Here is a 27,588-nt window from a genome sequence, read left to right as displayed (position 1 = left end):
GTGTTGGACAATTCAACCACCAAAATCAATTAGGAAATAGGTGTAAGCCTAATTCCCTTTCACCAAGTATCAGGGAGCAGTTGGCAACGCCACACACAGCAAGGACAAATAGCATACAGATAAGTGCTAATACTGCTCGATAAATAGTACTCAAAAGTATCTTACAAAGACCAAAAAATATTACAAAGCCGCTTCCCAGCGGGACCCTTGCCTTCTCTCTGTAGATCTAGCTACTCATCATCAGCAGGTTCCCACTGGAAACGTTCGGCCACCAGTTCCACGACATCTTGTACGGCCTCCCGGGCGGCGTCTTCAGTATCGGTCACCAGACCAGCAATCACCGACTCCAAGGAGATGGTCGGGTCGTGGCTCCGGAAGCATGTCAGGATGTACTCGATCACCGCCCGATAGAGCCTGCCGCCCTCAGCCTCCAAGCGGGCGCCAAGAATCTAGTCCAGGCGTCGGAGGCGGTCGACGGTGGAGTCCAGCACCGGGAGCGCATCAGAGATAGACGTCGGCAGCTCCGACACCGGGATGGGACTCATCCCGAGCGGCACCGGTGTCGTGCTCGCCTCGCCGGCCCATGCAGCAATGCGCTGGACCCCGGCGCGATGCTCCGCCTAGAGATCTTCAAGTGCCTTCTTCGTCGCCTCCACCGCTTGGGGCCCCGGTGCCGCCTGCGCCGCCTGGAACCCTCCTCGTCGTCTCCCTACGGAGGCGACATCGAGGCCATCAAGGCTAAGATCATCTCGCACCCACACTACTACTCGCTCCTCGCTGCCTACCTCGAGTACAACAAGGTGGGGGCACCACCGGAGGTGTCGGCGAGGCTGACGGAGATAGCGCAGGAGGTGGAGACACGACAGCACATGGCGCTCGGCGGCCTGGCCGCTACGACGGAGCCGGAGCTGGACCAATTCATGGAGGCGTACCACGAGATGCTGGTGAAGTTCAGGGAGGAGCTGACGAGGCCGCTGCAGGAGGCGATGGAGTTCATGCGAAGGGTGGAGTCGCAGCTCAACTCGCTTTCCATCTCTGGAAGGTCGCTGTGCAACATCCTTTCATCTGGGCACTGGCAGAAGAGCGCCACCCCCACGAACATCTCGCAGAGGTGGGCGAAGATGGCCGCCTGGAGGATGGAGTGGGGCGTGAGGTGCTGAAGCTGGAGGTCGAGCTCCTCCAGCAGCAGCAGGAAGAAAAGCGAGATCGGCAGCGCCAACCCGCAGGAGAGGAGGAGACGAAGAACACAAACTCCCCAGCGGCGAGATCGCCGAGGGGAGTGGCGCCGGCGCGGATCCTTTCGGCGAACGCCGGCGCGCTCCATCCGAGCAGGTTGCGCACCAGGTTGAGTGCCCCCTCGGACTGGAAACGCTCGGGATGAACTAGCGAGGCCATGGCGACTACGGCGGCGGAAAGCAGAAGAGCGTGAATGCAAAGGGGCGCGGAGAGCTCGGAGGCGAAAGGGCGCAGCAATTGGAGAGAATGCAAAAGCGTAACTGTTGCACGCGGGGTGAATCCCTTTCAAGGCAGACTTTCCCGCTCGCGCCCCGAGGCGCCGCGGAAAATTTTGCCCGATGTGCACCAAAGCGACCCAGCCTATGACACGGGGGCCCGGGTCCACAAGTCATACAGCTGGTGTGCTGGTCTCCGAGTGCGGAGAAGGCGAACCGCCACGCGAGGAGCGAACCGTTGCCCGTGGTAGTGCGCCTCTTCATCTCCGCCGAAAACAACGACCCAGTCTATGACACGGGTCCAGGCCCACAAGTCATACTCTTTGGGTGTCGGTTCCTAGGTGCAGAAAGAGCAAACCGCCGCTCGCGCCAGTACCGCGCCTCCTCGGGGCCGCCGCATAAGACAGATAAGGTGATTTTTTAAAACCAATGCAGCGGTATCGAGGTGCCTCACGCGCGGCCCGACGAAACCATCAGGCATGGGGGCCGTGGGTCAGTCACCCGTGGGGAGCCGGGGACAGACATGGCAGTTGGTGTGACCGAAGGCGGATTGGCGGTGATTACGTCAGCAAACGCACGGAAGTGGCGCACCAATCGCCAATCAAGCTTTGGCCCCACCTGCAGGCTCGTATCCTCCCCTGAGGTGGGCCCGGGGGGCCACTGTCGGTACCCTGAAACAGGGGTATCCCTTACTACAGTATGAAGACGTGATACCCACGTGGCTATCTCTAGTCGCGTGGTAAACAGCGCCCGACCCCACCATGTGGAAGGCTCCGGGACCGCCACGTGGCCTGAGAAGATGATGTACTCCAAGGTATCAACAGTGAGTCCGGACCCCCATGGGAAGGTGACGGACCCTTGTATATATAGACCGGACCTCCGGGTAAGGTCCAGGACCTCCATGGGTGCAAACCGGACCCCTCTGCGTGGGGTCTAGGCCACTCACGGCAGGGTCCAGGGATTCTGGGACAAAGAATACCCAGGCCTTAATCAAGGCCAGGCGGTGGTCCGGAGCCGACACATGTCCGGACCATATTGTATACGCTTCTGCTCCCCGCTCAGGCGGAGCCCCGATGCTGCCACGTGGCATGGTGCACGTGACATAAGCCAACGGGCGGAGCCTAACGTAAGGCCTCTGGGCCGCGTGACCTCTGCATTTATTGTGGATAAGGCACGCCACCTATCCAATCCACTAGCAGGTGATGTGCCGCCTCGGCATTTAATGAGCCCTGTCCATTCCACTGGCAGGCGATGTGCCGCCTTAGCATTTAATGAGCCCTGTCCACTCCGCTGGCAGGCGGCGACCAGACCATCCCGCAGGCGGCGTGCCTATCCATTCCATTGGCAGGTGACACATCCATACTGCCGCATGCACTACACTCATGATGACTCACACGTTACCGAGGAAGCAGCCGCGACATATCAATACCATATGGACTACGGACATTATGGCGCTCGGAGATCGCCCAGGCGTTATAGGCATCCGTTCTTCCTTCCATTTTGCCCCTGGGCCCACATGTCGGGGCTCAGTATCCTTGTATGTGCCTCCCTTGAGCTATAAAAGGGAAGGCACACAACGTTACAAGGCACGCTCACTTACACTCACTTAGACCCAACTTAGATTCACAGACTCTCATACACTCGAGCTCTCAAGCTCACAGATTCAATACAACACACAATGGAGTAGGGTATTACGCTCCGGCGGCCTGAACCACTCTAAACCCTTGCGTGTTCACTTGTGTTCATCGACCATCTAGCAGAAAGGAAAAACGCTTAGGCACCTCCTCATCTTAGGATTTAGGGCGGGTGCGTTCCGCCACCCGGCCAGAGAATTTCCTCTTCGACAATGATCATATAGCTCAATTAACCGCTAAAATTAATGAGCATGAGATAGAAAATGAAAATTTTATATTTGCTAGAAGCATGCTCTATAGTGGGAGACGCCCTGGGATTAAGGATGGCATTGGTTTCCAACAGGGAAGCAATGTCAAAATTAATGCCCCCAAAAGATTGTCTAATTTTGTTAAGGGCAAGGCTCCCATGGTTTAGGATAACGAGGGTTACATTTTATATCCTATTGGTTATCCTGAACACAAGATTAGGATAATTCATGCTAAGAAAACTCATTTTGTTTCTCACCATGCATTTATGTATAAGAACGAAGCTTCTAGCTCTAGGCAATCAACCCATGTTAAATTGCCTAAAAAGAAAACTCTTACTGCATCAAATGATCATAACATTTCATTTAAGACTTTTGATGCTTCATATGTGCTTACTAACAAATCAGGCAAAATAGTTGCCAAATATATTGGGGGCAAACACAAGGGGTCAAAGACTTGTGTTTGGGTATCCAAGGTGCTTGTTTCTAACGTAAAAGGACCCAAGACTGTTTGGGTACCTAAGAACAAGGCCTAAATTGTTTTGTAGGTTTATGCATCTGAGGGCTCAAGTTGGATTATTGATAGCGGATGCACAAACCACATGACAGGGGAGAAACAGATGTTCTCCTCCTACGAGAAAAACGAAGATCCCCAAAGAGCCATCACATTCGGGGATGGAAATCAAGGTTTGGTCAAAGGACTGGGTAAAATTGCTATATCACCTGACAATTCTATTTCCAATGCCTTTCTTGTAGATTCTTTAGATTACAATTTGCTTTATGTATCTCAATTATGCAAAATGGGCTACAACTGTCTTTTTACGGATATAGGTGTTACTGTCTTTAGAAGAAGTGATGATTCAGTAGCATTTAAGGGAGTATTAGAGGGTCAGCTATACTTAGTTGATTTTAATAGAGCTGAACTCGATACTTGCTTAATTGCTAAGACTAATATGGGTTGGCTCTGGCATCGCCGACTAGCCCATGTTGGGATAAAGAATCTTCACAAGCTTCTAAAGGGAGAACACATTTTGGGACTAACAAATGTTCATTTTGAGAAAGATAGGGTTTGTAGCGCATGTCAACCAGGAAAGCAAGTTGGTTCCCACCATCCACATAAGAACATCATGACGACCGACAGGCCACTTGAGCTAGTCCATATGGACTTATTCGGCCTGATCGCTTACATAAGCATCGGCGGGAGTAAGTATTGTCTTGTAATTGTGGATGACTATTCTCGCTTCACTTGGGTATTCTTCTTGCATGAAAAATCACAGACCCAAGAGACATTAAAAGGATTCTTGAGATGAGCTCAAAATGAGTTCGGATTGAGGATCAAAAGGAAAAGAAGCGACAACAGAACGGAGTTCAAGAACTCACAAAATGAAAGCTTTCTTGAGGAGGAGGGCATCAAGCATGAGTTCTCTTCTCCCTACACACCTCAACAAAATGGTGTAGTGGAGAGGAAGAATAGAACTCTATTGGAGATGGCGAGGACCAAGCTTGATGAGTACAAGACACCGGACCGATTTTGGGCCGAGGCAATTAACACCACCTGCTACTCCATCAACCGGTTATATCTTCACCGAATCCTCAAGAAGACATCATATGAACTCCTAACCGGTAAAAAGCCCAATGTTTCATATTTTAGAGTCTTTGGTAGCAAATTTTTTTTATTCTTATCAAAAGAGGTAGAAAATCTAAATTTGCTCCTAAGGCTGTAGAAGGCTTTTTACTTGGTTATGAATCAAACACAAGGGCATATAGAGTCTTCAACAAATCCACTGGATTAGTTGAGGTTTCTTGTGACATTGTGTTTGATGAGTCTAATGGCTCCCAAGTGGAGCAAGTTGATCTTGATGAGCTAGATGATGAAGAGGCTCTGTGCGTCGCGCTAAGGAACATGTCCATTGGTGATGTGTGTCCTAAGGAATCCGAAGAGCCCACACAAGCACAAGATCAACCATCATCTTCCAATCAAGCATCTGAGAGCACCTAGAGGGGGGGTGAATAGGTGATCCTGTAAAAACTTAAAATTTCACGCCATAAACTTGTTTAAGTGTTAGAACAATAAAACCAAGTGGCTAGAGAGGAGTTCTAGTGAAACACAACAACCACAAAGATATCAACACAAAGAGGCACAGTGGTTTATCCCGTGGTTCGGCCAAGTTCAACACTTGCCTACTCCACGTTGTGGCGTCCCAACGGACAAGGGTTGCAATCAACCCCTCTCAAGTGATCCAAAGATCCACTTGAATACCACGGTGTTTCTTTTCCTTTCACTATATCCTGTTTGCGAGTAATCTCCACAACTTAGAGTCTCTCGCCCTTACAAAAGATGATCACAAAAGAACACGGAAGTAAGGATGGGATGAGCAACACACACAAGTCCACAGCAAATACGCACACACACGGCCAAGACTTGAGCTCAAATGACTGTCTCAAAGTTCTCACTAGAACGGAGCTCAAATCACTAAGAATGTCAAACGAGTGCATAAAGACGAAGTGTGAATGATCAAGAATGCTCAAAGTGTGCTTGGTTTCTTCCTCCATGCGCCTAGGGGTCCCTTTTATAGCCCCAAGGCAGCTAGGAGCCGTTGAGAGCATTCCAGGAAGGCAATTCTTGCCTTCTGTCGACTGGCGCACCGGACAGTCCGGTGCACCACCGGACACTGTCCGGTGCGGATTTCTTTCCTATTCTGGCGCAGACGACCGTTGAAGGTTTGGAGTCGTTGGCGCACCGGACAGTCCGGTGCCCCCTTCAGACCGTTGGCCCGGCCACGCGTCACGCGTGGATTGCGCGGCCGACTGTTGGCTCACCGGACAGTCCGGTGCACACCAGACAGTCCGGTGAATTTTAGTCGTACGCCGCCGACGAATTCCCGAGAGCGGCCTTTTCACCAGAGCCAGCCGGGCGCACCGGACACTGTCCGGTGCACCACCGGACAGTCCGGTGTACCCAGACTGAGCAGAGTCTTGGCTGCTCGAGCCAAGTCTTTTCCAATTGTCTTTTCTCTGATTCTAGCACTTAGACAAATATGTTAGTACACAAAAACCAATGTACTAAGTCTAGAATCATACCTTTGTATTGATTTGCACTTTGTCCACCCTTTGGCATATACTCATTCCCTTAATGTGTGTTGGGCACTTAATCACCAAAATCTTATAGAGATGGCCCAAGGGCACATTTCCCTTTCAATCTCCCCCTTTTTGGTGATTTATGTCAACACAACAAAAAGCAACTAAAAGAAATGCAACATCAATGCAAATGAGAACACAAATTTGTTTTGATTCAAATTTGGCATATTTGGATCATTCTTTGCCACCACTTGGTTTGTTTTTGCATATCAAACTCAATTTCCTATTTCTAAGTCAAATTCGCTTGTTGAGGCATTGAGAAAGGTATTCCAAGAGAAATTGATCACTGATTCAAAAACTCCCCCTATTTCCCATAATCAAACATTCTCCCCACAAGAGACCAACTTTTGACAAAAAGAGACATTTTGAATTTTGACAAATCAAAAGTCCTAACTCTACTATTTTCAATATTTCTCAAGTGGTAGCTGATCCATTTGTTGCTTTGGCCCTTAATTTCTCCCCCTTTGGCATCAAGCACCAAAACGGGATTATTTTTGGCCCTTAATGTCACACCCGGGTTTCGGGGCACCAAGACCCGGGCGCGAACATAATCACCAGGTATGCTGGGACCAAGTCTCACACATATGATGAATCATGGCACAGGATCGAATGTCACATCTTTACTATATAATAAGAGTTCTATACAAAATAAATAAATAATTACATTATAAGGAGACAACGGTCCAGCAACCCAAAGTTGACTGGGAGACGACGACCTATACCTCTCACGAACACATCACAGCATCCTCCATGCGCCTCATCCTGTGGTACCTGTTCTTGACCTGTGGGGGGTGTGAGACAGCAAGAGTGAGCTCACATACGTTCATCGCTCAACAAGTTGTGGGGAATAATGTGCATGAACTCGCCAAAGGTGGGAGCTCACGTGAAGTGTAAGGCTTACCAAAGAGGATGGTTAGAGCTGAGCATTGCTTTTAAAGTTGGTCAAAATTTTATTAGCAATTACTAAGTATAAGTAAACACCAACCCAATTAAGTAGTAGAACAAAAGTAACAACATCACCTGCGATGCAATGCATATGACAAATTGAATTTAGTTCCATAATTTAATCATGTGAGGGTCCGAGCTGCTCATGACCGTGAGCACGGCTAGTATACTAGTTTTACACTCTGCAGAGGTTGCACATCTTTACCCACAAGTTATGTTACCCATCTGCCAAGGGATCGCGACTTCCCATACACCTCTACCAAGGAGGCGAGGCAGGGTAACATTACGAGGCCTTTACAAAGTTCCACTAGCTTCAGAAAACCCGCTACAGTTTATAGGAAGCTCCAATGCAGGGATCCCTTGCCTGACCGCCATCGCAGCAAAATCAACCAAGGACCTCCCTACACTGACCACTCCCCTACTGCCCTTGCCCCTTTCGGGTAAGGTAGTCCTCCACTAGCTTTCCTAATTAATCAGCCAAGGGCGTCCATAAACCCTTGTGGTAGCACTGTTTTCCCGGGTGGTCGCTCCATGTTCCAATTAACATAATGATCTTATCATGAACAGTAAATAACAACGGATAACAAAAGTATAATCATGAATAATGTATCTTCATACCCAAAACCACATAAAGCACTAGCAAGTACTACCCAAAAAGTTCAGTGGTAAACAAGGTATAAAGATAATCAAACTAGGGTAACCTATTGGGTCCCATCAAAATTAACCTATGCAGATCATTATGATTAATTAGAACATGAGTGGGTAAAAAGAAGTGATCAAGGGCACAACTTGCCTGGGACTTGAGATTCCAGGTACCAACTTGCTCTTCAGATGACACGTGTCCTCACACTAGTCGTAGCATTACAAACAAACAGTGTATAGGCAAAATTAACATTACACCAAACATAAGGATAAACTGTATAATTATGATCTACGCGTTGCTACAAGATCGTAGAAACAAGAACCACTAAATTCGGAGCTACGGATATTGAGTTATGAATTTCCAAAATTATTTAGTGCTTAGAATAGATTAATCAAAATGAACAATTTTAATTCAAGTTTCATGGCTAAACAGTGTTATTGGTTGATAGACATTATTAATACAAAATTATTGCCACTAGAATGGATCAATTTGGAGTTAGAATGAATTAAATATGAATTTTCTAAGTTCTCAAGTATTTTTGGTATTGTTTTTATGCAAAAATAAATTTCCAGAATTAATTTAATAAGGAGATAAGATCTCTTGGGCTGCAGCCACAATTCCAGAGAAGTCTAGGGTCAAGTTTGCAAATTTCCAGGACCTGAGTTAAATGTTCTAACACTACGCACAGACTGCGAGTTGAATATGCCAAAGAATAGGGGCTCTTTAGCGAAAGGTCCCGGTCGAAGGGGTATCAGACGACCATGGCCGCACGATTAGATCTGGGCGGTCCGAAACCACACCCCAACATTAAACCGCGCCAGCCACTGTATTGATTTCTAACAGTCCTGATTTAAAGTTACCTACATCGATCGCAAGCGCTAGATCTAGATCAGACAAACCAGATTGGTTCAGCCAAACAGGTACGGGTGTTCTAATCCTAGCCACCCACACCGAGATCTACGACTCAGGACTCATCGGCGAAGGGGATACACTAGACTATATCTAGGCCACCGATCTGGAAACTGACGGCATGATTTTGTTCGACGCATAGATATGGATGGATTCAATCACAACCGTTGACTCATGGATCCAGGGCCCTGGCTGTTTCTTCCCCGCCGCGGCGAGCACACCAACGCCCAGCCCGCCGGCGACCCAGGCACACACATACGTCCATGATCGGACGACCAATACGCCATCTTCAACCTCTCGCCCCCCTATTCTCGCTCCTCGCCAGCCAGCCCAGGGCGACCGAAGCCACCATGGCGCACTGACCAGCCGGAACCACAACGACGCCAGACGCACCAGAGCGCTGGACCCACTCCTAATATGCCCAAACGGAACAAAAGTAGAGAAGCAGAGGGGGAGACACTCACCGACAAGTGGGGCGGCGATCCATACCCTAGCCTATAGTGATTTGGCCGTAAACTCTGGACTCCGAAGGGACCCCGCTCGCCATGACATCGATACGCTTCGACGAGCACCGATGTACCATTCTGAGTACCGGCAAGACTTGCCAAGATCCTGTGCGAACTGGTGAACTCCCAAGCTTGCATCGCTCTCCGATCCCAATGGCCACGAAGGCGAGTGAAAACTACGGTGGCAAGGGTGTGGCAGGCGCCGATGGATGTGCAGGTGCTCGGTGATGCGGCGTCCAATTTTATAGGGGCAAGCAAAACAGACTCGGCGGAATCCGCGTGGAGAAAATCGGGTCGGCGAAGGCAGCGGCGAGAATCTCGCGATTTGTTGGCGCCCGCGGAACCATAGCAGAATACGGGAGGGAGAAGAAGACCCTGGCTTTCTGGGCCCAGCTGTTAGCGAACCCGAGTGGCGGACGCGTCAGTGGGGTGAGGGACTTATAGACGGGGCCCACCAGACCTTGACTGACGGCGCGGGGAGGGAAAAAAATGGGCTGCGCGGGAGTGTGGTACAGGTGCACTAGTTGGGCCGGGAAATGGAGATTCGGCCCAGACGCAGGTTTCCTTCTCTTTTTCCTTTTTTAATTTAAATCTCTATTTGTTTTAACTATTTTAAATTTAAATGAGTCACTAATTCAAATCTGTTTTCAATTTCAAATTCCAGTTTATATGCAACAACCAGTATAATCCTAGAATGATGCAAAGTTTCATTTTATTTATTTAGATAGGATGCTTCACATTCACTTATTCCAAAGAAGTCATTATATTGAATGTGTATCTGATTAAAAGTATTTCCAATAATTCAATATGCCTTACCCTTTTAATTTAGGAAGAAGTTAATATGAATTCTTTTAACAAGAGTGACTTTAACTTAAAAGAGAATATTTTATATATTCCTTGAAGGGGATAATAAATTGTAACTCTTTTATTATATATATTAACTATCATTGCTTTAAATTTTACTATTTATTTTAGAAAGGGTGAATTCTAAAGTATAATTATCCATTAGGGACATTTTACTTCGATTTCTTCTACTAATCCCCAAAACAAGATTTCGGGTGTTACACTTAAACCCCATTGCCTCACCAAAATTGTCAATTAAGAGCAGCGGTCAATAAGAGACATGGAGATGAACTTGGAGTACGTTACCCTCTTATCGGAGTGCAGTGGAAGTCTTTCATGGTCCAAGTCCTTTCAATCCACCTTGAGACTAATTTAAGAACACTCAAGCACATGGTTAGTCCCAAAGACTCAAGTTGTAGCACATCTCCCCCTAAATATGTGCATCACTTGCAAATGGACTTGTCAGGTCCGGGGAGTGCTTGTACAACTTGAGCACCATAAATAAACAACAAAATGCATAAGGAACATGATCAAGGCATAAAACACATGTATGCTATAAATCAATCCAAGTTCCGCGAATCTAAGACATTCAGCTCACTACGCAGCCTGCAAAAGGTCTTCTTATCTAGAGGCTTGGTAAAGATATCGGCTAGCTGGTTCTCGGTGCTAACATAAAACACTTCGATATCTCCCTTTTGCTGGTGGTCTCTCAAAAAGTGATGTCGGATGTCTATGTGCTTTGTGCGGCTGTGTTCAACAGGATTATCCACCATGCGGATAGCACTCTCATTATCACATAGGAGTGGGACTTTGCTCAGATTGTAGCCAAAGTCCCGGAGGGTTTGCCTCATCCAAAGTAGTTGCGCGCAACATTGTCCTGCGGCAACATACTCGGCCTCAACGGTGGATAGGGCAACGGAAGTTTGTTTCTTAGAACTCCAGGACACCAGGGACCTTCCTAAGAATTGGCACGTCCCTGATGTACTCTTCCTATCAATCTTACATCCAGCATAATCGGAGTCTGAATATCCAATTAAGTCAAAGGTAGACCCCTTTGGATACCAGATCCCGAAGCAGGCGTAGCAACTAAATATCTAAGAATTCGCTTTACGGCCACTAGGTGACACTCCCTTGGATCAGATTGAAATCTAGCACACATGCATACACTAAGCATAATATCCGGTCTATTAGCACATAAGTAAAGTAAGGAACCTATCATAGACCGGTATGCTTTTTGATCAACGGACTTACCTACTTTGTTGAGGTCGACGTGTCCGTCAGTTCCCATTGGAGTCTTTGCGGGCTTGGCATCCTTCATCCCAAACCGCTTGATCAAGTCTTGCGTGTACTTCGTTTGGGAGATGAAAGTGTCGTCCTTGAGTTGCTTCACTTGGAACCCAAGGAAGTAGTTCAACTCGCCCATCATCGACATTTCAAACTTTTGAGTCATCACCCTGCTAAACTCTTCACAAGACTTTTGGTTAGTAGAACCAAATATTATGTCATCGACATAAATTTGGCACAAAAATAAGTCACCATCACAAGTCTTAGTGAATAAAGTCGGATCGGCTTTCCCAACCTTGAAAGCATTAGCAATTAAAAAGTCTCTAAGGCATTCATACCATGCTCTTGGGGCTTGCTTAAGTCCATAGAGCGCCTTAGAGAGCTTACACACGTGGTTGGGGTACTGTTCATCCTCAAAGCCAGGGGGTTGCTCCACGTACACCTCCTCCTTGATTAGCCCGTTGAGGAAAGCGCTCTTCACGTCCATTTGGAACAACCTGAAAGAATGGTGAGCGGCATAGGCTAACAATATGCGAATTGACTTTAGCCTAGCCACAGGAGCAAAAGTCTCCTCAAAGTCCAAACCTGCGACTTGGGCATAACCTTTTGCCACAAGTCGTGCCTTGTTCCTTGTCACCACCCCGTGCTCGTCCTGTTTGTTGCGGAACACCCACTTGGTTCCCACAATGTTTTGCTTGGGATGTGGCACCAGTGTCCAAACTTCATTTCTCTTGAAATTGTTGAGCTCCTCCTGCATGGCCAACACCCAGTCCGGATCTAGCAAGGCCTCTTCTACCCTGAAAGGCTCAATAGAAGAGACAAAAGAGTAATGCTCACAAAAATTAACTAATCTAGAGCGAGTAGTTACTCCCTTGCTAATATCACCCAATATCTGGTCGACGGGATGATTCCTTTGAATCGTCGCTCGAACTTGAGTTAGAGGGACTTGAGGTGCCTCTTCCTCCATAACATGATCATCTTGTTCTCCCCCTTGATCACACGCCTCTTCTTGATGAACCTGTTCATCATCTTGAGTTGGGGGTTGCACCATTGTTGAGGAAGAAGGTTGATCTTGCTCCGTTTGTTCCTGTGGTCGCACATCTCCAATTGCCATGGTGTGTATGGCGGCCGTCGGAACATCTTCTTCATCTATATCATAATGATCAACAACTTGCTCTTTTGGGGAGCCATTAGTCTCATCAAATACAACGTCGCTAGAGACTTCAACCAAACCCGATGATTTGTTGAAGACCCTATATGCCTTTGTATTTGAGTCATAACCTAACAAAAACCCTTCTACAGCTTTGGGAGCAAACTTAGAATTTCTACCTTTCTTCACTAGAATATAACATTTGCTCCCAAATACACGAAAGTATGAAACGTTGGGTTTGTTACCGGTTAGAAGCTCATACGAAGTCTTCTTGAGGAGGCGATGAAGATAGACCCGGTTTATGGCGTGGCAAGCCGTGTTCACAGCTTCCGACCAAAACCGTTCGGGCGTCTTGAACACTCCAAGCATCGTCCTTGCCATGTCGATGAGCGTCATGTTCTTCCTCTCTACCACACTATTTTGTTGTGGTGTGTAGGGAGCGGAGAACTCATGCTTGATTCCTTCCTCCTCAAGATACTCCTCCACTTGAAGGTTCTTGAACTCGGACCCATTGTCGCTCCTTATCTTCTTTACCTTGAGCTCAAACTCATTTTGAGCTCTCCTTAGGAAGCGCTTGAGGGTCCCTTGGGTTTCAGATTTATCCTACAAAAAGAATACCCAAGTGAAGCGGGAAAAATCATCAACAATTACTAAACCATACTTACTTCCCCCGATGCTAAGATAGGCGATGGGTCCGAAGAGGTCCATATGTAGCAGCTCCAGGGGTCTTGATGTGGTCATCACGTTCTTGCTGTGATGAGCATTTCCCACTTGTTTACCTGCTTGACAAGCTGCACAAGGTCTATCTTTTTCGAAAGTCACATTTGTTAGACCTAACACATGTTCTCCCTTTAGAAGTTTGCGAAGGTTCTTCATCCCCACATGTGCTAAACGGCGATGCCACAGCCAGCCCATGCTAGTCTTAGCTATTAAGCATGCATCTAGACCGGCCTCCTCCTTTGCAAAATCAACTAAATAAAGTTTGACGTCTAGTACACCCTTAAAAGCTAATGAACCATCACTTCTTCTAAAGACAGACACATCTACATTTGTGAATAGGCAATTATAACCCATATTACAAAGTTGACTAACGGACAACAAGTTATAACCGAGCGACTCAACTAAAAACACATTAGAAATGGAGTGCTCGGAAGAAATAGCAATCTTTCCTAACCCTTTAACCTTGCCTTGATTCCCGTCACCGAATATGATTGAATCTTGGGAATCTTTGTTCTTGACGTAGGAGGTGAACATCTTCTTCTCCCCCGTCATGTGGTTTGTGCATCCGTTGTCGATAATCCAGCTTGAGCCCCCGGATGCATAAACCTGCAAGGCAATTTAGGCTTGGGTCTTAGGTACCCAACTCTTGTTGGGTCCTACAAGGTTAGTAACAATGGTCTTAGGGACCCAAATGCAAGTTTTATCTCCCTTGCATTTTGCCCCTAGTTTCCTAGCAATCACCTTCTTATCCTTTCTACAAATTGCAAATGAGGCATTGCAAGCATGATAAATTGTAGAAGGTTCATTAATTATTTTCCTAGGAATATGAGCAACATTTCTCTTAGGCATATGATGAATGACATTTTTCTTATGCATATCTCTACCATGCACATAGAAAGAACTTGAAGCAAACATGGTATTTGAATCATAAGCATTGTAACTCCTATCACGATGAACATCATAAGCATTACAACTCCTATCATTTCTAGAATATCTCCTATCATGGTACATGAAAGCATGGTTCTTTTGAGCTCTATTTGTCATAGGAGCCTTCCCTTTCTCCTTGGCGGGAATGGGAGCCTTATGACTTGTTAAGTTCTTGGCTTCTCTCTTAAAGCCAAGTCCATCCTTAATTGAGGTATGTCTACCAATAGTGTATGCATCCCTTGCAAATTTTAGTTTATCAAATTCACTTTTGCTAGTCTTAAGTTGGGCATTAAGACTAGCCACTTCACCATTTAATTTTGCAATAGAGGTAAGGTGCTCAACACAAGCATCAATATTAAAGTCCTTACACCTATCACAAATCACTACATGTTCTACACAAGAATCAGATTTGTTAAGTACTTCTAGCTTAGCATTTAAATCATCATTAATACTCTTTAAACTAGAAATAGTCTCATGACAAGTCGATAGTTCACAAGAAAGCATTTCGTTTCTTTTAACTTCTAGACCAAGAGAATTTTGTGCACTTGCAAATTTATCATGCTCTTCATATAAAAGATCTTCTTGCTTTTCTAAAAGTCTATTTTTCTCATTCAAGGCATCAATCAACTCATTGATCTTATCAATTTTAGTTCTATCTAATCCTTTGAATAAACATGCATAGTCTATTTCATCATCACTAGATTCATCATCACTTGAAGAAGCATACGTAGTATTATTTCGAGTACTTACCTTCTTCTCCTTTGCCATAAGGCATGTGTGATGCTCGTTGGGGAAGAGGGACGATTTGTTGAAGGCCGAGGCAGCGAGTCCTTCGTCGTCGGAGTCGGACGATGAACAATCTGAGTTCCACTCCTTGCCAAGGTGTGCCTCGCCCTTAGCCTTCTTGTAGGTCTTCTTCTTTTCCCTCTTATTTTCTTGATCCTGGTCACTATCATTATTGGGACAATTAGCAATAAAGTGACCAACCTTACCACACTTGAAGCAGGAGCGCTTTCCCTTCGTCTTGCTCTTCTTGGGATGCTCCTTGCGACCTTTGAGCGCCGTCTTGAAACGCTTGATGATGAGGGCCATTTCTTCCTCGTTAAGCCCGACCGCCTCAACATGCGCCACCTTGCTAGGTAGCGTCTCCCTGCTCCTTGTTGCTTTGAGAGCAACGGGTTGAGGCTCGTGGATTGGGCCATTCAATGCATCATCAACGTATCTTGCTTCCTTGATCATCATCCGCCCACTTACAAACTTTCCAAGTATTTCCTCGGGCGTCATCTTGGTGTACCTAGGATTCTCACGAATAGAGTTAACAAGATGAGGATCAAGGACGGTGAAAGACCTTAGCATAAGTCGGACGACGTCGTGGTCCGTCCATCACGTGCTTCCATAGCTCCTTATTTTGTTGACGAGGGTTTTGAGCCTGTTGTACGTATGGGTTGGCTCCTCCCCCTGATCATTGCGAACCTTCCTAGTTCGCCTTCCACCAACTCCATCTTGGTGAGCATGGTGACGTCGTTCCCCTCATGTGAGATCTTGAGGGTGTCCTAGATCTGCTTGGCATTGTCCAAGCCGCTCACCTTATTGTATTCTTCCCTGCACAAGGATGCTAGAAGAACAGTAGTAGCTTGTGCATTCTTATGGATTTGTTCATTGATAAACATAGAATTATCCGAACTATCAAATTGCATTCCGTTTTCTACTATCTCCCATATACTTGGATGAAGAGAGAACAAATTGTTGGGACCATGCTTCGTCGCCGAAGGTCCTGCAAAAAGAAACAGCTTCAGCTGAAGCTGCTTGAACATGATGCCGAAGACACCGTTCACGAAGCTCCGGAACTACAACATATCCGAAGTTGTAGGGTCGAACTGACTTAAAGATAGAATGACCTTTTAGTCCATAAGGGTCTGAGTCAATGTTGTCAACTTTTATGAGGGGCATGATTGTAATTCCTCACGGGCTGTGTCCTGTGCCTATAAATAGTGAACAATATTCCTTTACTGTTCACGCATTCCTGTAATTGCTAACGCATCACTCGGGAATTATTTGTCAAGGCAAAGGTATGCATGTACTTAACCGTTGTATTCAAATATCTTAAATTCATATAATAAAATACGCGAATGGGGTCATTTGTTTTTAATATATTTATCTTTAATGTTTCATGTTCTAATTTCACTTTGTATTATCTTTATATGTTTAATTACGAAGGTAAAACCTTCGTAACATTTATGCTTGTGACCGTCGTCTGAAGTTCATTAAATCCTTATGGAGATAATGTTTCGGCGGACGAAGGGCATTGATATTTAACATTTTATGTTGCCTTGTTCTTAATTCATAGCATTTGAGAACAAGTCCCCAACATTGGCGCCCGCCTCCGGTGAATTCACTTCCACTTTTTTGAGTTGATGGCTTCGTTCAACATTCAAGCTGGAGCTGCTTCGGCTCCGAAGCTGGTACTCCCGATAATAGGCGGTTCATGCTCAGAGCCAGCCAACAAGAAGCAGAAGAAGGAGGCACAGAGAAGGGTACAGCACGTCGGGGTGCAAGGACCCTTCATCAAGTCAAGATGGTCTCACATTCCTATTACCTTCTCCCAAGAGGATCTTCAACTCAAGGATTACCCACACAACGATGCTATGGTTATCTCTTGTGTGATCAAAGGATTTATGGTCCATAATGTTTTGGTTGATACAGGCAGTGCAGCTGATATCATATTTGCTAAGGCCTTCAGACAGATGCAAGAGCCCGAAGACAAAATTCTTGATGCCACACATCCCCTTTGCGGCTTCGGAGGAAGGCAGATTGTAGCACTCGGCAAAATCTCAATGCCAGTGACCTTCGGATTTATCAACAATACAAGGACTGAATAAGTTGTGTTTGATATTGTTGACATGGAATACCCTTACAATGCAATCATTGGTCGTGGTACTCTCAATGCCTTCGAAGCAATTCTTCATCCAGCTTATCTTTGCATGAAGATACCTTCGGACCAAGGGCCCATTGCTATTCATGGAAGTCAGGAAGCTGCCAGAAGGGCCGAAGGAAATTGGACAGACTCAAAAGCAATCCATAATATAGATGGAGCTGAAGCTTGTGAGCAATACAAGTTCAGAAGGAAAAAAGCTGCTTCGGCTGATCAGCCGAAGCCCATGCTCTTATGTGAGGATATAGCAGAGCAGAAGGTGCTATTGGGATCTCAATTGTCCGAAGAGCAGGAGAAAACATTGGTAAGGTTTTTGTTCAACAATAAAGATGTTTTTGCTTGGTCAGCTAATGATCTTTGTGGAGTTAACAGGGATGTTATTGAGCACTCGCTCAATGTTGATCCATCCTTCAGACCCAGAAAGCACAGGCTTCGGAAGATGTCTGATGACAAGGCCGAAGGTGCTCGGAATGAAGTGAAAAGACTCCTCAGTGTCGGAGTTATTAGAGAGGTAAAATACCCAGAATGGTTGGCTAACACTGTTATGGTGAAGAAGGCCAATGGTAAATGGAGAATGTGTATCGATTTTACTGATCTCAATAAGGCTTGTCCGAAGGACGAGTTTCCATTGCCAAGGATAGATTCCTTAGTCGATATAGCAGCTTCATCAGAGCTTATGAGTCTGCTGGATTGCTATTCAGGCTATCATCAAATCTGGATGAAGAAGGAGGATGAACCGAAAACCAGCTTCATAACCCCTAGTGGGACATATTGTTACCTTCGGATGCCTGAGGGGCTTAAAAATGCTGGAGGAAGCTTCACCAGAATGACAGCGAAGGTTCTCCATTCTCAGATAGGCAGGAATTGTGGGGGATAGATATCCCCCGGGTCCACTAAAGAAGTAAAAGACCTCACGAAAGGCCCAAGGGCCCAACAAATCGTAAGGTCGTTCTTTCGTGGGCCTGGGGAAAGACAATCAACAAGAGCAGAGAAGACGTAAGACTGGATTGAAGCAAACCCGGACGGCCCACAACGTCGAACGAGTAAATCCCAACAGAGACCCGACTTTCCCGCGCTGAAGCCCCCATGCAACGGAGCCATGCGAGGATAAGTCGGCGAGGGTTACGTAGGGATAAACTCAAGAGGTTCGCTACCTTTCAGCTACTTGTTGCTATCATATCCACGTGTACTGCCCCACGGTCGAGTATATAAGGCCTAGGGGGCACCCCTTCAGATCGATCGACCCTATTTTGCTTAGCCACCCACGTAAACTCTCTGTGCCTTCAATCCAGAGAGTCCTCTTGTAACCACACTCATATACTCACCAGGACGTAGGGTGTTACGTATCTCTAAGCGGCCCGAACCTGCCAATCTTGTCCATTGTCCCTCGTGCGACCGGCACGAACCATTTTGCTACAGTCGTTGACACCGTCCTACTCCTAAAAACACCTCGAGGGGCAACCCCGGGTGTGCGGTCGGACCCAAAACACCGACAGCTGGCGCGCCAGGTAGGGGGTGTGTCGACGATCCAAGCTAGCTCAATGGCCGTCACCTTCCACAGCAAGATCACCGTGCGTCCCGGATCCATATTCTGCTTCGGGACAATCTCATCTATAGCGGATGAAGAGGGAATTCTACACCGCATCGCGGACCCGCCAGAAAAGAAGTCTCCTCCAACGAACTCCGAAAAAGCTGGAAAAACGCAACCTCCAGCCCTTCGGAAAAAGATCGTCTCCGGAAAGGCTGGAGCTAGAAGCTCGCCGACCCGGGAGACTCCGCTGTCTACTTCCCCGACAAATGAATCGACACGGATCACGAGGAAGAAGGAGACCAGGGAAAGACAAGTCGTTCTTTCCGTTACTCCGGCCTCAAAGGAGAACGGAAAGAAAGTCGCCACGACAGCAGCACCATTCTACCCCGACGTCCTCTTCATCGGGAGAGTGGAGTCGCCCGCCGTCTCTGACGACGAACCGACCGCGCCTGGAGAAGAACCACCCCAACGAGAATCCCGCCGACGGAGGAACCGACGCAGGAACGTCCGACGACATCACGCGGCCGGAGAACGGGACCCGGAGCAGCCTGTCTCGCGAGACGAGGTCTCGGAGATAGGGGAAACTCCGAAGGAACGTGTCTTCAGAGAACGAAGGAACTCCCGACGACGTGATCGCCGACGGACTCAGGAGCAAGCCGAACAAGATGCAAGGCAACGCCGGGAGAATCCGCTCTTCGGGCGCAACCTGAACCCCGACTTCGCCCGAGCTATGAACACGCCAAGCAAAGTCGGAGGCGTACTAGCTCGGATAGCTGATGGACTTCCTCGGACTCCCAACGCCGAAGGATACCGACGACTATTCACTCAGGCGGCCAACCATCTTCTACCGCTCGCTCACCCGCCGAACGACCTACGACACGCCATCAACAGTCGCCGAGACGCGCGAAGCTCTATCAACGCTTCGCGCGAACGGCGGCATGAAAACGAAATTCGCCGTCGGGAGGAGTATGACCGAGATCATGGCTTCCCGACTCAAAGCCAGGCCACCAGGACTGAGTCGGCAACAGCTTCAACTGGCGGTACCACCCGGGGACGGTCGAGGAACCACCACCACCACTCCCCTCCCCAGGATAGACATCGTCCCCGACGACAGGAGGACATGTGCGGAGTATCCGCTCTTACTCCGCGCCTTAGGGCCATCCAATGGCCTCCCAACTTCAAGGTATCCAATGTCGACAAATATGAACCGAAGCAGGATCCGGGAGGTTGGCTAGCCGTCTACACCACCGCTGCTCGGGCTGCCGGGGCATCTGAAGACGTCATGACCGCGTATCTGCCCATTGTCCTCGGGCAAGATGCGCTGCAGTGGCTACGGCATCTACCCCGACACTGCATCGACGACTGGGGAGACTTCAGTCGACGTTTCACCGCCAACTTCCAGTCCCTCTCCGACAAGCCAGCGCAACCATGGGACCTCAAATCCATCAAGCGCCGGGGGGACGAGACTCTCCGGTCATACCTCAAAAGGTTCCAGACCATGAGAAACCGCATCCCCGAGGTCACGGAGGCGGCCGTGATCGAGGACTTCTACAGAGGATCCAATGACTCGGTTTTCGTCCGAGCCATACTACAAAAGGCGCCGACTACCTCCGAGGAGCTGTTCCGGGAAGCCGACCTCTACATCACCGCCGACGAGCGGGCCCAGGATCTCATTGGAGGAGCAAAGCCTGCACCGGCGGCACCACGCCGTGACGCGAACCAACCACCCGACAAACGCTGGGAGAAGAGGCCTCGTGAAGAAGTACATGCCGCCGGACCACCCGCCTCTCGCGCTCGAGGAGGACCTCGTGGAGGCGAGCGCACGCTGGACGACATCCTCGACGCCCAGTGCCCGTACCACAAGGACATGCGCCATACTCTCCGTAACTGCCGGGACTTCAAGCACTCCGTCGGGCACGGCCGACCCTTCCAACCTCTACTGTTGGGGACTTGTTCTCAAATGCTTAGAATTAAGAACAAGGCAACATAAAATGTTAAATGTTAATGTCCTTCGTCTATGAAACATTATTCTCTTTGAGAATAATGGATCCTGGACGAAGGTTGATAAAAGCATAATTACGAAGCTTGAACCTTCGTAATAAAATTTCGGTAAAGATTATAAGATAAAATAAAAGGTATAAGAGGAATAAATATGTCATAGATGAATTATATTGCATTTACTTAATATACAGAATCATTGAATACAATAATACCTTTGCCTTGGCAAAGAGTTGAATTCCGAGAGATGCGATTGCAATTAATTGAATGCCTGAACAGTAACGGAATACTGTTCACTATTTATAGGCACAGGACGCAGCCTGTGAGGAATTACAAGTATGCCCCTTATAAAAACTTACAACATTGACTCAGACCTTTATGGACTAAAAGGTCATTCTATCTTTAAGTCGGTTTGTGATGCCGAAGCTTTACGAAGAGGAACCTTCGGCTATCTTATACAAACAGTTTCATCCGAAGATCACTTCTTTCTATAAGACCTTCGGTGACGAAGCATAGACCCAACAGTAGCCCCTTTCGCGGTGCTAGATCGTTTTTCGTAACGAGCTTGTTCCGTGAAAAAAGTTTCTTAAGCTTCGGAGCGCCGAAGGTCTCAAAAACACCTTCCCTGAGCTCGTTGTCGAGAAACGATTCAATTTCCCTGTGCGTAGCGGCCCCACCTTGCAGAGTTACTGTTCGGTCTCTGCGGTCCACCGTACAGCGAGTGCGAGCGGGTGTCCGCCTGGTGTAAAACTTCTGGCGCTTCGCCTTCTTACCTGCGGCACTATATAAACAGACGAGTAGGTGTGAAGTTACCACAGCATTTACTGCTATTTGCACTGTTTTGCTGCCAAAATTTTTAACCGTCGCCGAAGCTTGTTTGTCAGAATCGAACGAAGCTCCATCTTGAAGCCTGCTTCGGAGGAGAAAAGTATTAAAGTTTCACCAGTTCATAGTTAAATGGCCAGAGTCCGTTCTACCGCTAGGGTTGAGCGTGAGGGGGACGAAACTGAAGCTTCGGAGACTGTTCCCATTTCCGAAGCCATGCAACGATCTGGGCTGGTGGTTTCTGAAGAGATCCCTAGTAAAGATGCAGAACAAGCAAAACGAGCAGTTGTCGGAGTGGAAGAAGAAGTTATTGAGGAAACTGATCCCGAAGACGATTATCGTATTGCTATGCCAAGCAAGCCTAGCCATTTGGATTTTGGAAAGTCTACCGTTTCGAAGGCTGATCTCTCCAAGATGGTAAAATCAGGTTTTTTCAATGAAGATCAGAAGAAGCTATTACGCTTCAGGGGAGAGGAGACTACCCCGAAGCCTGAAAAGGATGAAATTGTCATTTTTAAGAGCTTTCTAAAGGCTGGATTAAGATTCCCCCTTCATGAGATTATTGCAGAGGTGCTGAAAAGGTTCGGTATTTATTTTCACCAACTTACCCCTAACGCTATCGTTAGGCTCAGTGTTTATATCTGGGCACTCCGAAGCCAAGCAGTGGAGCCATTTGCTGACAGCTTTTGCCGGGTTCACGAGCTGCACTACCAGACGAAGGCTAGAAAGGATGGATTACATGACAATTTTGGCTGCTACAATTTTGCTTATCGGAAGACTACGAAGTTTCCTGTAATCAGTTATCGGAGTAAATGGGCAGCATGGTGGAAATCCGAGTGGTTCTATGTCAAGGTTAATGATGACAAGGAGAAGCTCGTGCAAAGTCCACTCGAACTAATCTTCGGAGAGACCCGGCCTCTCTGCAACATGTCAATAGATGGTACCACACAAAAAGCAATGGATGAATTTAGAATTGTTGCAGAGCATATTAGTACAAGAGACCTGGTTCAAGAGTTCTTGGCTTTCCAAGTTTTTCCCAGTTTAAAAGAATGGGAAATGCCGAAGCTGAAGGGGAAAAAGAAAGAAGGCGAACTTGTGCGTTTGCCTTACTATTACAAATTTAAGAAATACTTTAAAACACCTTGCCAAGAGTGGCTGGAAACAATTGAAGCTATGTGCAACGAAATACTTGGGAACTATTCCAAAAAAGAAGATCAATTAATGACCGCGGCCTTCGGCACCCGTCCGAAGCGAAGGCTAAACCGAGTGCTGGACGCCTTGGGCTTGGATTACCCTGATTATGAAAACCTGAACAAAGGTGCTGGGGGTCAAAAAAGAAAAAGGATAACTGAGGCCGTGCATGAAGAAAAAGAACCAAAGAAGAAAATTCCAAAGAAGAGGACAGCTTCTTCTCCGAAGCAACAAACATCCGAAGCAGAAGAAACCCCCGCATCACCTTCTGCTGCTGTCGTTGAGGAAATTCTGAAGGTAATGACTGAATCCTTACCTGCGAAGCTAAGTCCACTGGGTCCTCAACTGACAAAGTTTTTTCAGAAGGACAAAGAGCCCGAGACATCGAGGAAAACAATCAAGGCAAAGAAACAAAGAATCATTACCGTGACAGAGGTAATTGACAAAACGCCGCCAAGAGCTTCGGCCCAAAAAACACGAGCAGCTGCAAAGGGGGCAGATATTGAAATTGCACCTTCGGAGGCCGCAGCTGCCGAAGCTGCCTCAGCTGAAGATTTAAATTTGGAGAGCACAATTGAACATATTGACCAAATGTTGCTAGACATGGCTGCAGAAGAAGCTACCACTGCTGCCGAAGAGGCCGTGATCGCAGCGTCAAAGAAAGGAAAAGATATTGCTGAAGAAGCTTCAGAAAACGAAGCCTTCGCGTTCCAAAACTTAATTGGAGAACATCTATCAAAAGCTGAAATTGAAGAGCTTAAAGAATATGCCAAATCCTGTGGATACAAACCTGGGGCTCTCCTCTTCGGAGGCGTTGATGATGAGAAATTAGAGTGTATTCGAGACCAAACAGGGGCCAAAGTTATCAGTACTCTGTCCAAGAGTATTGGATTTCCGAAGCTAGAAACAGACATCAGCCGCTACCGACGACAACATGTCGTTGGTAGTTTATTTTACTCCAACTTCAAGGTGAATAACTTGTCCCTTAACTTTTATTGCTTCTAATAAAAACATGTCTGACGAAGGTTGTGTTTGTGTAGAGTATGCTATTGAGCAAAGCCTTGCAAATGCAGCAAGATCTTGAAGATAAAAAGCATGAAGTTATAATTGGAAATTTGGAAAACAAAATAAAAGAGCAATCAGATGCTTTTGAGAAAAAGAACTTTGAGCTCCAGGCAACCGAAGGTTTACTGGCGGAAGCTGAAGCAAAAATTTCAGAACTAAACACGAAGCTTCTCCACCAGTCTGAGCAGTTCGAACGAGAAAAACAAGATCTCAATGCAAAACTTGAAACCGAAGCTCAGCAAAATTCGGATTTGAGAAAACTACTGACAAGTCTTCAAGAAAAATGCTTGGAATTTAGCAACAAATGCATTCAACGATTAAGAAAGATTTTTTACTCAGTTGGAGCCAGCAGTGAAAAATTCACCCCCTCAGCTGAAGATCTACCGAAAACCTTCGAACATATTGAGGGGGAAATTGACGAGCTCGACGAAGTCATAGCTGGGCATGGTGACTTTTGTGCCTGGGTGGCTTCTCGAGGGACTGCTGCAGCCTTCCTGAAGGCTGGCTGTGATCATGGGAAGATTGTCAACAGGCCAAATTTCACTTTGTCACCATCAATCCTGGATGACATCCCTGATCTCGCCCGAAGCATTTCAAATCGATTTGTAAAAATGATATGGACAAAAGGTGGTCGAGAGAAAGCTGGAGACGAAGCCCGTAGCCACCTTGATCCAGTAAGAAACCATACCTTGTGCTTACCTTTTCCTGTAAACTTGATTTTGACTTCCAACGACCTTATTCATGTAGGATGACGAAGCCGAAGCTGATGATCAAAAATAACGCCAAAGCCGAAGCTCCTTGGCGATTTAGATAGTAGACTTGAAAAACTTTTGAGATAACTTTTTGTAAATGTAAACAAAACTTGTTTTTAATGTATTCTGTTCATACCTTGTAATATATCCTTAACCTTTCACTGATGTATGAGAAATGCTTTGATGTGGACGAAATTTTCTTTTTTGAGCCGAAGGCGAAAAAACACCTTCCCTTCTTTTCGTACGCAACGAAGCATAGAAAACAACATTATCCTTTCTTCCGAAGCTCTCCTTCATAGAAAACAACATTTTCCCTTCTTCTTTGTGCACGAAGCTCTTTTTTCCCTTTCTTTTTCCTCTTCTTGCCGAAGCAACCATTTATGCGATGAAGATGAATATCCTACATATGCCTAGATGAATGTTTATGAATGCAAATGCTATGATGTAATGTGATGTGCAAATGAATGGCCAAACACGTATCCGAAACCATATTCATAACCATTATTTTCTTAGAAACAATCACACCTTAGCTCTGCATTCCCTTAGGAACGACTTTGGAGCTTCTTCGCCTTTACTTTTGGCGGAATCAGCGTTGACTTTTCGCTGTAAGCTCTGCATTCCCTTAGGAACGACTTTGGAGCTTCTTCGCCTTTACTTTTGGCGGAATCAGCGTTGACTTTTCGCTGTAAGCTCTGCATTCCCTTAGGAACGACTTTGGAGCTTCTTCGCCTTTACTTTTTGGCACTCGATGGTGCGCTTTCAGCTTTTACATTTACATTCTTTGGGGGATTTTGCTCTTATAGAACTAAAAAAGGAAATTACATATGCTGGCCCCATTAAAAACCTTTCTCCCCCTTTGGAAAGGAAAAGGGTGCCATGAAAGAAAAAATAAGAAATATGAAAGATTACATCGAATTATACATAATATCGCCGAAGCTCATCCGCATTCCAAGACCTAGGAATGTCGTTGCCGTCCATATCTTTCAATCTGTATGAACCGGGTCTTGACGAAGATGCTACTAAGAAAGGTCCGTCCCATTTCAACTGCAATTTTCCCACTGTTTCTGGATTGGCCACCCTCCAAAGCACCAAGTGCCCTGGCTCAATATTTTTTAGCCGAACCTTTCTATCCCGCCATTTGACTGTTTCAGCTTGATATTTATTGATATTCTCCACGGCTTGCAGTCTGATACCTTCTAAAGCATCTTTTTCTATAGAATAAGTAGCTTCGGAATCTGACTCTGCCGAAGCTACTATCCTTATTGATCCGGCTTTAGCTTCCTCCGGAGTTATTGCTTCGTCACCAAATAACAACTTGAATGGAGTGAAGCCTGTAGACCTTGATGTTGTCGTGTTGTGGCTCCACACCACTTTGGTTAACTGATCTGGCCATTTTCCTCTGGGTTGATTGAAGATTAACTTCATTATTCCTGTCATTATAATGTCGTTGGCTCTTTCAACGAGTCCATTTGACTCCGGGTGCCTAACTGATGCAAAATGGATCTTCGTACCAATTTGGTTACAGAAGTCCCTGAAAGCTTCGGAGTCAAACTGTGTCCCATTGTCCACAGTGATGGCCTTTGGCACCCCGAAACGACAAACAATATTCTGCCAGAAAAACTTTTGGATGCTGGCCGAAGTTATTGTGGCTAAAGGCTTCGCCTCAATCCATTTAGAAAAATATTCCACAGCTACTACAACATATCTCAGATTCCCTTTGGCCGGTGGTAACGGACCTAACAAGTCAAGGCCCCACCTTTGCAATGGCCAAGTGGGTTGTATGAGCTGTGTTAAGGACGAAGGTTGTTTTTGATCTCTTGCACATTTCTGACAACCTTCACACTTTTGAACCAATTCTGCTGCATCCGAAGCTGCCTTCGGCCAATAAAACCCTTGGCGGAAAATTTTTCCAAGTAACGGCCTAGATCCGATGTGAGATCCACACAGTCCTGCATGTATTTCTTTCATTAACTCTATACCTTCGGTTCTGGATAAACATTTGAGCAACGGAGCACAAACTCCATGTTTGTACAACTCCCCTTCTATCATGGCATATGGACGAGCTCTTGCCTCTATCCTCTTGTTATAAGCTTCGTCATCTGAAAGGAATTTACCCTGAAGGTACGAGATGATCTCGGTTCTCCAATCTTCGCTAAAAACAGGAGATATATTAAGAACTGCTCTTTCAAGAAGTTCCACCGAAGGTGCTTTTATTGTTTCGAAGAACACATCCGAAGGTAAAGGCAGCCCCTGTGCTGCTGACTTGGCTAGCAAATCAGCATGCTCATTTTGTCCTCGAGGGATATTTTTGACAGAAAACCCTTCGAAGGAAGCTTCAACTCTTCGAACCATATCCAGATATTTTTCAAGCTTCGGATCCTTAGCCTTGCAACTCTTGTCAATATGACCCGAAACAACCTGGGAATCAGTTTTAAGTATGGCCCTTCTGATTCCCATTGCTTTTAACTTCCGAAGACCTAGAATCAATGCTTCGTACTCAGCAATGTTATTTGTGCAATTAAAATCAAGCTTTGCCGCATAACAAGTTTTGACTTTGGAAGGTGAAACCAACACAGCAGCCGCTCCTGCTCCGAAGGTTCCCCAAGATCCATCACAAAACACTGTCCAGGCTTCGTTGTCTTTATTCGTTTCCTCCTCCTGAGCCCCTGGCGTCCAATCAGCAATAAAGTCTGCCAGTGCCTGTGACTGAATCGAAGATCTATGAACATATTCAATACAAAATTCATTGAGCTCTGCAGCCCATTTTCCAATCCTTCCAGTAGCTTCTCGGTTCCTCATAATATCCTTCAGAGGTTGTGATGAAGGAACAATTATGTTGTAAGCTTGGAAATAGTGCCGAAGCTTTCTGGAGGCCATCAAGACAGCATACAGTACCTTC

At 46.5% G+C, this 27,588-nt stretch overlaps 1 protein-coding gene across 1 annotated transcript in view; it reads left to right on the top strand.

The window, feature by feature from the left end:
- The first annotated feature begins 611 nt into the window (after nt 1-611).
- LOC118473622 (homeotic protein knotted-1) overlaps nt 612-27,588 on the top strand; it is a 42,799-nt gene continuing 15,822 nt past the window's right edge. Inside the window, exon 1 of the mRNA XM_035963594.1 lies at nt 612-1,124. Coding sequence (XP_035819487.1) covers nt 612-1,124 — 513 coding nt within the window. The remainder of the gene's footprint in view (nt 1,125-27,588) is intronic.

Source organism: Zea mays, chromosome 10 (assembly GCF_902167145.1).
Source record: "Zea mays cultivar B73 chromosome 10, Zm-B73-REFERENCE-NAM-5.0, whole genome shotgun sequence".
Lineage (NCBI taxonomy): Eukaryota > Viridiplantae > Streptophyta > Magnoliopsida > Poales > Poaceae > Zea > Zea mays.
Note: the sequence above shows the minus strand (reverse complement) of the source record. Positions and strands in the feature narration are given on the sequence as shown.